General features: G+C 47.4%; 1 protein-coding gene across 4 annotated transcripts in view; it reads left to right on the top strand.

The window, feature by feature from the left end:
• KIF13B (kinesin family member 13B) overlaps positions 1–12,898 on the top strand; it is a 188,833-nt gene extending 175,935 nt beyond the window's left edge. For 3 of the 4 annotated variants that reach the window (XM_053248955.1, XM_053248971.1, XM_053248963.1), the window contains 2 exons: positions 901–1,933; positions 7,456–12,898. In XM_053248955.1, coding sequence (XP_053104930.1) covers positions 901–1,933; positions 7,456–7,748 — 1,326 coding nt within the window. In that variant the 3' untranslated portion in view covers positions 7,749–12,898. The remainder of the gene's footprint in view (positions 1–900; positions 1,934–7,455) is intronic. The other variant, XM_053248978.1, reaches the window with a different exon arrangement.
• The last annotated feature ends 311 nt before the right edge of the window (positions 12,899–13,209 follow it).

Genomic DNA, 13,209 nt, shown 5'->3' on the forward strand with positions numbered 1-13,209 from the left:
CAGGAGTCAACACTGATTCGATCATGGCACAACTTTACCTTTACTTTACCCTTCTGAAGACGAGCATTCTCTTTAGCAGTCTTGGTTAACTGCCACTGATTCCTCTCCATAAGTAAGATGAGAGGGCGGAAAGAGTAGAAAGCTAGATAAAAGGAAAATGATGGGGAGCTGATAGTAAGAAATTAGTACACATAGTTCCTGTGTATTCAGCCCTTATAGACAAATGTGTGAAGGATACCAAATTTACCCAAATCTAAGATGAGGTTTTTTCCTAGTTCTTGCTTGTTAAATATGGGAGGGGGGTTCCTCTCTTTCTTTTGGGTAAATACAGGTATAACCTGTATTTAACAGGTATACAGGTATAACCTGTATTTAACCTCTGTCTTTTAAGGCATCATCTTACATTCAGATTTGCCTTCTGTTTGGGTAAATATGGTAGGTCTGTGTTCTTAGCAATTATGGCAAAGTAGAACCACCTTCTGCAGAGGCACTGGGCCTCTGAGTACCAGATGCTGGGGACAAGGAATGCAGCTGGAAAGGGTGTCACCTCCGTGCCTGGCTTCTGGACCTCCTGGAGGCATTGGGCTGCCACTGTTGGAAACGGGATGCAGGGGTAGGAGGCCTTTTAGTCTGAGCCAGCAGGGGCAGGTGTGAGGTCGTTTCCTGTTGCTCCTGCCACCCACAGGTGTCCTCCTCCACCACCTCCCCACTCCTGCCAAAAGGAATCAAAAGGCTGCAAGCCTTTACAGATTCAGCAAACAAAGACTAGCTAGGAAAAACAAGCGTACAAAAAAAATCTGTGTCATTTGTTCTCACCGTTGTGTTTGCGTTTCCTTCAGTTGTGTAGAGCCGTGGGCATCTTAAGACGCCTTCCTAACCATCAACCCCATTCCCCTTCAGGTCACCCAAGAAGAGAGCCCGGAGCCGTTTGAGGTGGCCGTGCAGTCCACAGAGCTGGAGAGGTCACCCAAAGTGCCTTCGCAGCCGTCGGCGGTGGACGTTCAGGCACAAGACACCCAAGAAGGGCCACCAAGTCCCTTGAGCGAAGCGTCCAGTGGCTACTTCTCTCACAGTGTTTCCACAGCGACCCTTTCCGAAGCGCTGGCACCAGGGGGCGATGCCCCTGGACAAGCCACTGTCCCGACACCCACAGCGAGCGAGGCGTCGCAGCCCACACCAGCCGTCCAGCTGGTGTCTGCAACTGAAGGCCCCGTAAAACCGTGTTCTGTGTTAGCCTCTGAAACTTGCCCTTCTCTTGTGAGCAGTGATTCGCTTGCTACTGGCCTTAAAAAGGACCAGGCAAGAACTAAGGAGAGCGACAAAGTGAACGGGAATGACAGTTTAAGGTCCAGGTTGGTTGGCTCTCCTGTCATTCCAAGTGAGGCCTCTCTAGCTGCTGATGCTAAAGGCAGCCCTTCTGCTGCCACCTCCTCCAGGAAAGAATTGCAGTTGATACATCAGCCTGTGAATTCACCCACCGAGGACCCACCTTCTGTTGTTGGGCATGCAAAGTCAGCCTCCGTTTCTGACCCGGGGCCTTCCAAATCTCAGGTTTTCCCCGACCTCTTGCCTCAGACCGGCATTGCAGCCTCTCCTTTCAAAATCCAAAGAGTAAGGACGTCCGAACTCAAGTCCTTCTCCAACATGTTGGGAGGAGACTCTGGAGGATTCTCCAGCTCGGAGGAGGAGAAGGTGGGAGGAGCAAACCAACCAGACCTGCAAGAGGCCAGCCAGGACAACGGCACAGAAGTGGCCTCTGAGGACAAACTGGAAGTGACCTCTGACTCGGAGGAAGGAAACGAGGTTCCGGACTGGCTGAAGGAAGGCGAATACGTCGCCATTGGTACAAATAAGACTGGGACGGTGAGATATGTTGGCCCCACAGACTTCCAGGAGGGCATATGGGTCGGGGTGGAGCTGGATTTGCCATCAGGTGAGTGTTGGGGATGGTGCTGGAATGTGAGGGGTTTTAAATAGCTATTTATTTAAGTTATTATTTACAATATTTATATCACACCCCTTCAGCTGCTTGGGTCAGCTTACAACGTTAATAAAACAAATAAAATAGTAGATTTTAAAAAATTAAGAATGTCATGAAGCTAAAAGACCAAGCTAAAACCACAATTAAAATAACTAGTTTTAAAATGGAAATTAAAAGTTACCAGTTAAAAGTTAAACACTAAATAACTATCCGATTAATCAATGTTTGCCCGGCTTCTCTAGAAACATTATGGGCCAAACCAAATGATCCATCATCTCTGGCCCATTCCCCTGCATGTGGGGCGTGAGCAGCTTCTCCCCACTCAGTGCTCATCCCCACAACTACTTTACTACATTAAAGTAGTAAATCAGCAATACTGATTTACTGGTGGTCTTCGGGCATTCTGTCTCCACATTTCCATGTGGGGATGCCTCTGTGTGAGGGGAGCTGCGTGCACTCATGTGCAGGTGTGTCATCTGCACCAGAGGTTTGCAACATGGGTGCCCCATTGTCATTGCACTACAGATCCCATCATCCCCACCCTTCAGCCGCTGTGGCAGTGGATGATGGGATCTGTAGTCCCACGACATCTTGGGACCTGAGTTTGAGAATCCCTGGTGTTTGAGCCTCAGCCCTGCTTGCAACCAGCTGATGCCCCAGGAGCTGGGATGGTGTGTTCGCGACACGGGTCTCCCTTCTTGACTCTGAATTTGAAAGCAGGAAAACCACCTGGAACACCCAGCAGACTTGGGCTGAGATCTGTTGGGGCCTGATGTTGTGTTTACAATCCAAACATCTGTTACTTTAGGAGTTGTTCCCTGGCACCAACCAGTTGGAATGGTGCATATTCAGGGGAGTCAGGGAAGCCCCACACCCTCGCCCCCAGATGTGTCCCGCACTTGGCTCACCAGATGGGTTTTGGCCATTGTGGCTGGGGGTGATGGGAGTTGTAGTCCGATGTGTGAGAAGACCCTGCTTTAAGGTCTGTTCTGTTGCTTATTTAAATGTGTCTTCAACAAAAGGCAGGTGATGGTAAGGAAATGGGGGGGCGCCCCATTTATTTTTCATCGCTAGGACACAAACAGGTATTGCTGGGGGGCCCTCTGGAGCTGGAGGGCCCAGGTGGTTTGAACCCATCAGCTCAGTTAGAGCGACGCCCTGGTGGTTCCCGCTTTAGCCTCAAGAAGGGCAGGGAGGAGGTTCTCGTGGGGGAGAGGAGAGAACTGGGGTTCCCTGGCACTTAGGGACCCCTAGGTCAAGATGTCCATGTAGGGTCAGGAGCAACAGATATGGAGGCTCAGTCAAAATTTATTATGTCCAATAGGCCTACAATGCAAGCACAAAAAAATAAGAGGACCTCACAGACAACATACTAATAATTTAAAGCACACAGAGATTTACTACTTTAACTGGAAGCGTTCAGAGAACTGGAGAAGGTACAAAAGAGGGCAACCCAGATGATCAGGGGCCTAGAGCACCTTCCTTCTGAGGAAAGACTACAACACCTGCAGCTTTTTAGTTTCGAAAAAAGACAACTGAGGGGAGACATGATAGAGATCTATAAAATCATGCATGGTGTAGAGAAGGCTGATAGACAGAAATCTTTCTCCCTCTCACATGACACTAAAACCAGTGGTCATCCCATAAAACCGATTGGCAAGAAACCTGGAACTGACAAAAGGAAGTACTTTTTCACACAACACATAAGTATTTTTTCACCCAACGCATAGTCAGCCTATGGAACTCTGTGCCACAGGATGTGTTGACAGGCAACAGCCTGGGTGGCTTTAAGAGGGGCTTGGATAAATTCATGGAGGAGAGGTCTATCAATGGCTATTAGTGTGAGAGCTATTGGCCTCCTCCAGCCACAGAAACAGGATGCCTCTAAATACCAGGGGAGCAAAAGCAAGAGAGAGGGCATACCCTCAGCCAGGGGAGTAGCTATAATTGAGCGGACGGGTTCAGAAAACCTGGGGCCTCCTCCAGCGGGACCCCCAGCTCCACCCCACCCTATTTTCTTCACTATATCCCTCACTCCACGGGGCCGCCGAAAAGAAGGGTGAATACAGGCCCCCTCTCCCCTAGCTATGCCCCTGCCCTCACCTCTTGCCTGTGGGCTTTCCAGAGGCATCTTTTGGGCACTGTATGAAACAGGATGCCGGACTAGATAGGCCTTGGGCCTGATCCCGCAAGGCAGCTCTTATGTTTACTTTATTTTTTATTTTATTAAAAGATGCAATATACCACCCAATCGATAGACTCAAGGCGGTGTACACAGCAAGAACAGCATCCGAGATTAAAAAAAACAAACACTTAAATTAAAGAGCAAATGCACGACGGAAAAGAAATGTCTTCAGTAAGGATTTAAAGGCTGAAAGGGAGGAGGCAGACCAAATGGATGGGGGAGAGAGTTCCAGAGTAGTGGGCAGCAACAGAGAAAGTACTTCCACGGGCCCTAGTGCTATGGACCTCTCTTAAGACTAGGGACCGAAAGAAGGGCAACCTGAGAAGTTCTCACGGGACTGGTCAGGAGAGGCGATCTTGAAGGTAAACAGGCGCTCAGCACTGAAGGGTTTAAAGGCAAGAACCAGCACTTTGAATTGGACCCAGAAGCAAATAGGTAACCAGTGAAGCAACCGCAAGAGAGGGGTCAGACTATCATATCTCCTTGCACCCATAAGCAGGCGGGCCGCCACATTATGGACAAGCTGAAGCTTCCAGGTTAGGAACACAGGAAACTGCCATATACTGAGTCAGACCATTGGTCTATCTAGCTCAGTATTGTCTACACAGACTGGCAGCGGCTTCTCCAAGGTGGCAGGCAGGAATCTCTCTCAGCCCTATCTTGGAGATGCTGCTAGGGAGGGAACTTGGAACCTAGATGCTCTTCCCAGAGCGGCTTCATCCCCTGAGGGGAATATCTTACAGGGCTCACACTTCTAGTCTCCCTTTCATATGCAACCAGGGTGGACCCTGCTTAGCTAGGGGGACAAGTCATGCTTGCTACCACAAGACCAGCTCTCCTCTCCTTGAACATAGGAAGCTGCCATGTACTGAGTCAGACCATTGGTCTATCTAGCTCAGTATTGTCTTCACAGACTGGCAGCGGCTTCTCCAAGGTTGCAGGCAGGAATCTCTCTCAGCCCTCTCTTGGAGATGCCGCCAGGGAGGGAACTTGGAACCTAGATGCTCTTCCCAGAGCAGCTCCATCCCCTGAGGGGAATATCTTACAGTGCTCACACTTCTAGTCTCCCATTCATATGCAACCAGGGCGGACCCTGCTTAGCTAAGGGCACAAGTCCTGCTTGCTACCACAAGACCAGCTCTCCTCTTGTCAAGGCAACCCCAGGTAGAGCGCATTACAGTAATCCAAATGAGAGATGGTGAGGGCATGAGTTTCCATTGCCAGGGCCTGCCGGTTGAGATAGGGTAGAGCAGCTGAAGCTGGGCAAAGGCACCTCTGGCCATGGCTTCCAGCTGCTGTTCGAGCAGGAGCCACAAGTCCAAGAGGACCCCCAAGTCGCGGACCACCACCTTCAGGGGCAGCCCAACCCTGTCCAGAGAAAAACTCAAATTTACGAGAAGTAAGCAAAAGCAACTCAGTCTTGGTAGGATCAAGTTGGAACTTGTTTGGGCCCATGCAGACCCTGACAGCCTCCAGACACTGGGCAAGCACAGAAACAGCATCTCTGGAGTGGCCTGGGTTGGCAATCTACAGCTGTTCTTAAACAAGACCACAGTGCCGATTAATGTAAAACAGCATCAATTCCACTTCTCTAAATACATTATCTACTTAGGAAATAACATCACATCAACCCAGTAGCATCAAGCACCAGCTACTTCCCCACTGGAGATCAGTTGCCTCCTAACTCTAATTGCAAAAGACAAAAATTTTGCTATTGTTAGGGCAGACCGTAACACATGTTCTTTGGATCTAGGAGCCAGCCCAAAAATTTAGGAGTCAGACAATGGACAAAATTACCAGACATGGGGGCTGAATGAGCTTCTCTTTATTCCCTTTGCAAACTAATACACTTAGAAAGCAACAAAGATTTGATCAGATAAAATATGGGACTAATAACGTTTTTATTAAGTAACGCAACTTCTGAATATCCTAGTTTGGATGGCACTGCTAAATTTCTAGGCGTCATGGCTCCCTGATGCTTGGGATTTGCCAAGCCCTGTGTTAGGGCAACTTCCTGGGATTTTATCTGCCAGCAAATAATTAAGATAAAACTCAACTCACCTTCCAGGTAGTGAGATTAGTTATTCATGGATGTCCATAAAAACAGTAATGTAGTAAAACACTGAAGGAAAAGCAGTCTGTGCATCTGATGCTGAATATTTCGGGCTTTACAAGTCTTGTTAATCTGAGTTTTATGTTAAAAGATTTTTTTTCCTATCCAGCATTTCTGTTTATGGCTGGAGGAGATATTTCCATGAGCTGCTCCGTTGTGATCTTGAGACATCAGACCCAGTTTAAAGAATTCTCTGGAATGGCACACGAAGCCGTGAGCCACAGTCCAGGGAGCTCTTTTCTGAGTTGTCTCTAACACAGCCGTGGCATTCATGGCTCACAGGGCATTCCTTCTCAAGGGAGTGGATAACAGAGAGATTGTTCCTTCATGCTCAGGACCTACAGGCCAGTTCCAATGTGGCATTTTGCACCTGAAAGGCTGACTTTGGGGATGGTCCAACTCAGTAGAAGATTCAATAGAATGTTTTATCTACAACAAACATGCTGCAGTCGGGAACACAGGAAGCTGCTGTATACTGAGTCAGACCATAGGTCCATCTAGCTCAGTATTGTCTATACAGACCGGCAGCAGATTCTCCAAGGTTGCAAGCAGGAATCTCTCTCAGCCCTACCTGGAGATGGTGCCAGGGAGGGAACTTGAAACATTCTGTTCTTCCCAGAGTGGCTCCATCCCCTGAGCGAAATAGCTTACAGTGCTCACACTTCTAGTCTTCCATTCAAATGCAACCAGGGCAGACCCTGCTTAGCTAAGGGGACAAGTCATACTTGCTATCACAAGACCAGCTCTCCTCTCTTAGCAAAATCTCATCCTGGAGGAATTCATTAGAATTGTTTCCAGAACTTTCTCTTCTGCAGGCAAAGCTTTGCCTTAGAACTGATCCTAATAGACCACCATATTTGAGGCAAGGGGAGGGTGTTGGGCAGCATTAATGGCGGTAGGCGGGGAGACAGCTTTGACCCCCAGGTCATGATCCAACAAGACGTTCTCCTGTTCAACGAGAATGAATGAGAAAGATGCAAGAGTGTGTTTGTTGAGCGGGAGAATGGTTGTGATTTGGACTTTCTGCTCTGGGCACCCAAATGTCTCCTGCTATCCTCATTCACCTTGGATTGGGCAGTGACTCTTGATGATGTTTCTCCTCATCAATCCAAACTTGATGACGTTTCTCCCCATTGCTTGGAATAACCATTTTCCTTCCCCTTTCTTGTCCCTAAGGTAAGAATGACGGTTCAATTGGGGGAAGGCAATACTTCAAGTGCAATCCAGGCTATGGGCTCCTCGTGAAGCCGAGCCGGGTAAAACAAGCCACGGGGTCTACAAGACGTCGGAGTGCTGGGCTGAGACTGCAAAGTGGCGTCGTGGCTGAGAACCGGAGGAGTGGCAATTTCTCCAGCTCAGCCTCCAACCTGGCCTCTCTGACTGCCTTGGCCAAATCCGAAGGAGGACCCGCTCTGAGACCCGAAAAGACCCCCAAGAATGCAGAAAATAGGAAATCCTGGGCTACCTGAAGGAGGTCTGCTGATCAGGCAAGCCAGCCTGATCTGACACTACCTTGTGAAGTTGACACTTTGGAACGGCCTTACTCGCACAACTCAGCCAACTTGGGGGCGGCAATGGATGCATGAGAGACTCCTTAGCAGGGTGGGGTGGGTGTCCTCTTCTTGGGTCACTGATACATGTGGAATTCTTGGCCTTTTTTGTTATGAGGGAGTGGCCTGTCGAAACTCCTGATGCAAACAGTGATGCTTCTGTGTGAGCTTTTACTTTTCTCCCCACCCCCTACATTATATACCTACACACACTGTCCCTGAGGCTCTACGCGTCTGGTTCAAGGAAAGCCATTCCCCAAATGGCCTGCATCCATGTCCAGCTCCTGCAAGCAATGTTGCTGAGGCTCCTTGTGAGAAGAGATGCCCAATGCAACCTGCTATCAGTCCTTGGAGCTCTGTGGTCCTAAAGCTCACTCTTAAATCACGCAGAAGCAAAATCTGATGGCCTGGTCGCCGATGTCCTGCTAGAAACGGTGCCTGTCTTGAATGCCTCTCTTCCTGGGCTTTTCGTGCTCTTGTTGAAGTCAGTGGGAAGGTCTTGTTCCTCCTTGTGCTGGAATGAGGCTGTGGGGTCTGTCCATCTTATCAGTGGCTTTTTCCAGTTCTTCTTGTTATGAGCATATATTTTGTTTTGTTGACGAATGGTGGCCTAGTAGTGATTTTTTATGTTCTTCTAGTGGGAGAGAGGATAAAGCATCTGCTTCTCTCTCCCGGGATGTTGGTCTTTTTAATTATTTCAGCATGTCAGCATGCCCTCTGGTGCTACTGTATTTATAAAGTTGTCTCCCATTGGTTGGTCTGAGTTTGGTCAGAGTGACCGTGCAGTGCAGAAAGAGAGTCACACTCAGCCCTAGGTGGGCATCCTTCCTTGTGGTCTGGATTCAAACTGGGTTGTAAAGCAGATGTTTATTCCTTTCCCCAGTGCTATGGTATTTATTTGTTATTTATTAAAATAATACTAGTAAAGCCCTTGCGACTTACAATCAACCCACTGCCTCCTGTTGCACAAAGGCGCACACCCTGTTGAGGGCAACACCCAGCTCTTCTTGCACACCCACACCAGCAGGACGTCCTCTCTGCCTGCTGAACGGGCCTCTTCCTGTTCCTCCATTCATTTCTTTCTTCAAACCAACTTATTTCCTTGGAAGATGTGGGTGGTTTAGAATAAACCATTTGAAATGTGTCATAAGAGCAGCCCTGCTGGATCAGGCCCAAGAAGGCCCATCTAGTCCAGCATCCTGTTTCACACTTTGGCCCACCAGATGCCGCTGGAAGCCACAGGCAGGAGTCGAGGGCATGCCCTTTCTCCTGCCGTTACTCTCCTGCAACTGGTACTGAGAGGCATCCTGCATTTGAGGCTGGAGGTGGCCCACAGCCCTCCGACTGGTAGCCATTGATAGACCTCAAGATTTTTGAGGCCATGAAAAATGGAATTGGACCAGGCCTGCACAACTTGTGAACACCCGTTCAAATGCAGCCCTCCAGCCAGGCCTGGTAGCTTGCCAAGTGTGACAGCACCGCACTTTTTTTTCCTTTGCAGTCCCAGGCAGGCAGTAAAAAACCAGGAAGCTTCTGGAACCCCCAGTAGCCACCCATGGCTCAGAGTCTGCATTCAAAAAGTTGTGCGTGCCTGATTTATATGTTTTCATCCAAACTGGCGGAACTCCAGTGTTGCCCAGTGTACCACTAAGACTTGGAACCAATTCTGACATAACCTTCTGTAGTCATAGTGTTTGTCCAGGAGCATGTAAAAACGATGTTCCAGTGGATCTCATGCAGGCAATTTGGTCACAAATGATCCCACTGATTGCTTCGGTCTGGAATCCTGAAACTTGTGGGGTCATCCATGATCATATTCCATGGACGAGGTCATCCAGTTTCACCTCTTTAAAAGGAGATACTTGCAGAAATGACTTGTTGGTTCTGGGCTGACCCTCAGCTTAGTGAACATGAAGGTATTGATCAGTTGTAGAGATCTGAGCTCTGTCAGTAACCTATTAAAGGTTGCAAATTCAGTTGTTGAACCAGAGTGTGCGTCTCCATTTTCTGCCCCTACTGTGCAGATGTGTATCCACGTGTCTTAGCCATCCAGGCCTCAAGGCTGAAGGAAGAGCTGTTGCAGAGGTTGCTTTCTGTCCTGGATAGGATGTTGGGTGGAGGAGGAGTGTAATTGGGGTTGGTTGGTTTGCAGAAGGAACATAAATTTAAGCCTTGAATGGGGAAAGGGAATGACTCCCTGCTCCTCTCCAGGGTACTTGTTGTTTGTGTGCAATTGGAAGGTTGTCTGGGGTGTGCTGGAGATGGATCCACATGAATTCCAGGTCTCCTTTTAATAAAATAAAAAAGTGAATTTCTAGCACTATTTTGGTTCTAAAACCTGCAGCCTATGGTCCTAATCCAGATAAAGTAAAGCACCCCCAAATCCTGCTGAAATGGGGTTTAAATTAGTTGTAATTCTATGAGGGCTAGAAATGTCCTCTTTGGTAAGGATTTCCTGGATTCTGTATTAGAAGGCCAGTTTCCACAAACTGCCATGTGGTCACAACAGAGCAGATTACTAGAACCTCTGCCCTCCCTGTGAAGTGTTGCTAAATAGGATGAGTGAGAAAATTAGCTGCAAGTTGCTTTTCTCCTTGTGGCAGTGACTAAATACACTAAGTGTAGACTTATCTATTTTATTGCTAACTACCTACTTGTAGTTGCACAGCCGATCCCTCAGGAAGGACCTTAGCTCAGTGGCAGAGCATTTGTTTTGCATGCAGAAGACCCAGGTTCAATCCCTGGCAGCATCTCTAGGTAGGGCTAAGAAAGACTCCTGCCTGAAACCATGGAAAGCTGCTGCCAGTCAGTGTAGACAATACTGACCTCGATGGACCAATGGCCTGACTCTGTAGAAGGCAAGCCACCTTAATATAACCGGTGCCTGCATAGCTAGAACAGCCCAGCTGGAAATGCTCCTGTGATTATGTCTTTGTGTACAGGATTTTCTTGCAAGGTTTTCCCCCCCATGCACTTTACCCAAAAGGAAAGGAGGCTAGTTCTACAAAGAAGTGACAGCTGCACTATAGACCACGATCCAGAGATCTTTAGACACTCAGACCTTTTTGTCTTGGAACAGCTCTTCTCTCCCTCTGCTGTATCACTGACACCATTCCCCACCTCTTTGATTTCGGTTTTTATTCACCAAGAAGCTGCACATTCCTTAATACATTCAAGCTTCCGTGTGTAATTTGAAAGAACACTGAAGAAGAAAAAATCAGAGGCAGCTTGTTGAAGAAACACACATTTAACAGTTGTGCTGGAGTGGGCAGAGATTGCCATGTAATTTTCTGGATTGTGGTCATGCTCTTTACACCTTTCTCCTTTTTAAATTAATTGCCCTTTAACATCCTTCCTCTAGGTCTGTTCTGATCATGGTGTCCAGGTTCTTGCAGAGGATGCCGATACATCCCTCCCACCCACCTACCCATGTTGATAGAAGAAAGTGTAAACTTGGGTACCATAAACCACTACGATTTCCCCCATTAATTTGTACATGGGGCAGGTTTGCTGAGACTGCTACATTGTCGCAGTGCTGTTTCCAAAACAAACCTTTCTTTTTTCATTACAAAGCAAAGGATTTCTACTGCCAAGAAGTGTCTTCCTAGAACACCACCATTGGATTTTCAAAAGCTAACTACTAGTTAATCTTAAAATTCACAAACTTTAAAATGTTCTGTGTAGAAGCTGTTCTCTCTGGGATTTTCAGTGACATTCTTTACACACTTCTTTTAACCAGACTTTGAAATAAAGACGTTTATGGCTGAACGGAGGGTGGCAAATACCTTTTGAGTTACTTCCCTCTGAGCTGGAAGGGAAAGAGAGTGGGGCACTGGACTTCCAAGGTAGGTGTGGGAACTCGGGCCATTCCTTTGGCCCACTCGTGATCTCTAGAGCATGGGTAACAGTTGCTGGGCTACAGTTCCCACCATCCCTAGCTGCACTAAGTTGATGCCGGAGAGTCTCCGATTGGCCACTCTTGCTACAGATAGAGAGAGAAAATTCTCCCCCCACCCCCACCGAACCTTCTTGGAGTTTGCCGCCTCTTTCTCCCCCCCCCCACCCCCATGGTGGCCCATAACATTACTCTGGCCACTCCGTAGTACTGTTCGTTTCACTTAAGCAAGCCTCCATTCCTTCAACCGTGCCTTATCTGCCAATCTAAGAGCCAGCCTACTCTTTCTGTCTTCCATGTGGCAGCTGCATTCATATGGTAAAGCATTGGCATGCAGCCATTTGGCCCACTGCTTGGCTGGCTTTTGGGGAGGGTAGAACCAGAACGTTGGCTAGAGCGGTAGGTGTTCTTGAGGAAGAATCCTGTGGTCTGCTGCTTGAAATATTTTAATAATGCAAACTCTTGACACTTTTCTGTAGTAGCAGCAGCAATGCCTCTTCACCCAGATTTTCCGCTGCTACCGAGCGCGCTCTCTTGAGATGGGCCAGCAGCCAAGTGGGATGCCATATCCAAGATGGGATATATATTTATTTATTTAGGATATTGGTAAATATGGTAAATGTAGGCCAATACCATTTGTAGTGGCCAATACCATTTTGGATGTGGCTAGCATACTTGGTAGTTGTAATGTACCTACTGTGAAGGCAAGGCATTGGGGTGGTCTCAGTTGTGCCCTAATTCGCAACTCTTACCCATTTCCTGTTGAGTGGAAAATGTGTCCTATTTCTACTCTTCTTCCACACTAAGCAACACGAGGAGGCATATGCAGATATAGCACCTGATGCAGTCAACTCAAAAGACTTTCCTACTTCATAATCAACACTAACTTCCTCCGATGTAATTAGAGATTGTCTTTTGGTATTGTCTCTTCTGTTGATTTGTTTTGTGATTTTTGTTTTGTACATGTAGAAAGACTGTATATAAAGAACGGATGTTTAGAGTGTGATGGTCAGTACTGTCGGTTGTACCGTTAATGTGCTAAAATCCAAAGATTCTTGTAATGAATTGTAAAGTTTTTAATCTCTTGTATTATACTAAATAACTTGTAATAATTGTATCATATCTGTGACATGATGTATGTTATCTAAATAAAAAAAAACCTTCTTTAGGCCAAGCCTTCTCTCTACATTTTCTAAGCAGAGCATTGCAGAATGGCTGATTTGATTCCATCTAACAAAACAGACCAGTCGTCATCCAAAGCTGTGTCCACGCTGATTCCCTAGCACCACCACACCGCACAAATTCAGTGCTATATATAATGGAAACTTAACAAATTTGTGTAATTTATCTTAGTTTGCATAATTATCATGCTGTTTTTGCTAGTCATGAGGAGTGGGAAATTGCTACGCAGAGAACTGAAGGGGGCATAGCTCAGAGTTAGAACACAGACTTTGCAAGCAAAAGGTCCCCGGTCCAGTCTCCAGA

This window comes from Hemicordylus capensis, chromosome 1, assembly GCF_027244095.1.
Source record: "Hemicordylus capensis ecotype Gifberg chromosome 1, rHemCap1.1.pri, whole genome shotgun sequence".
NCBI classification, from domain to species: Eukaryota; Metazoa; Chordata; class Lepidosauria; order Squamata; family Cordylidae; genus Hemicordylus; species Hemicordylus capensis.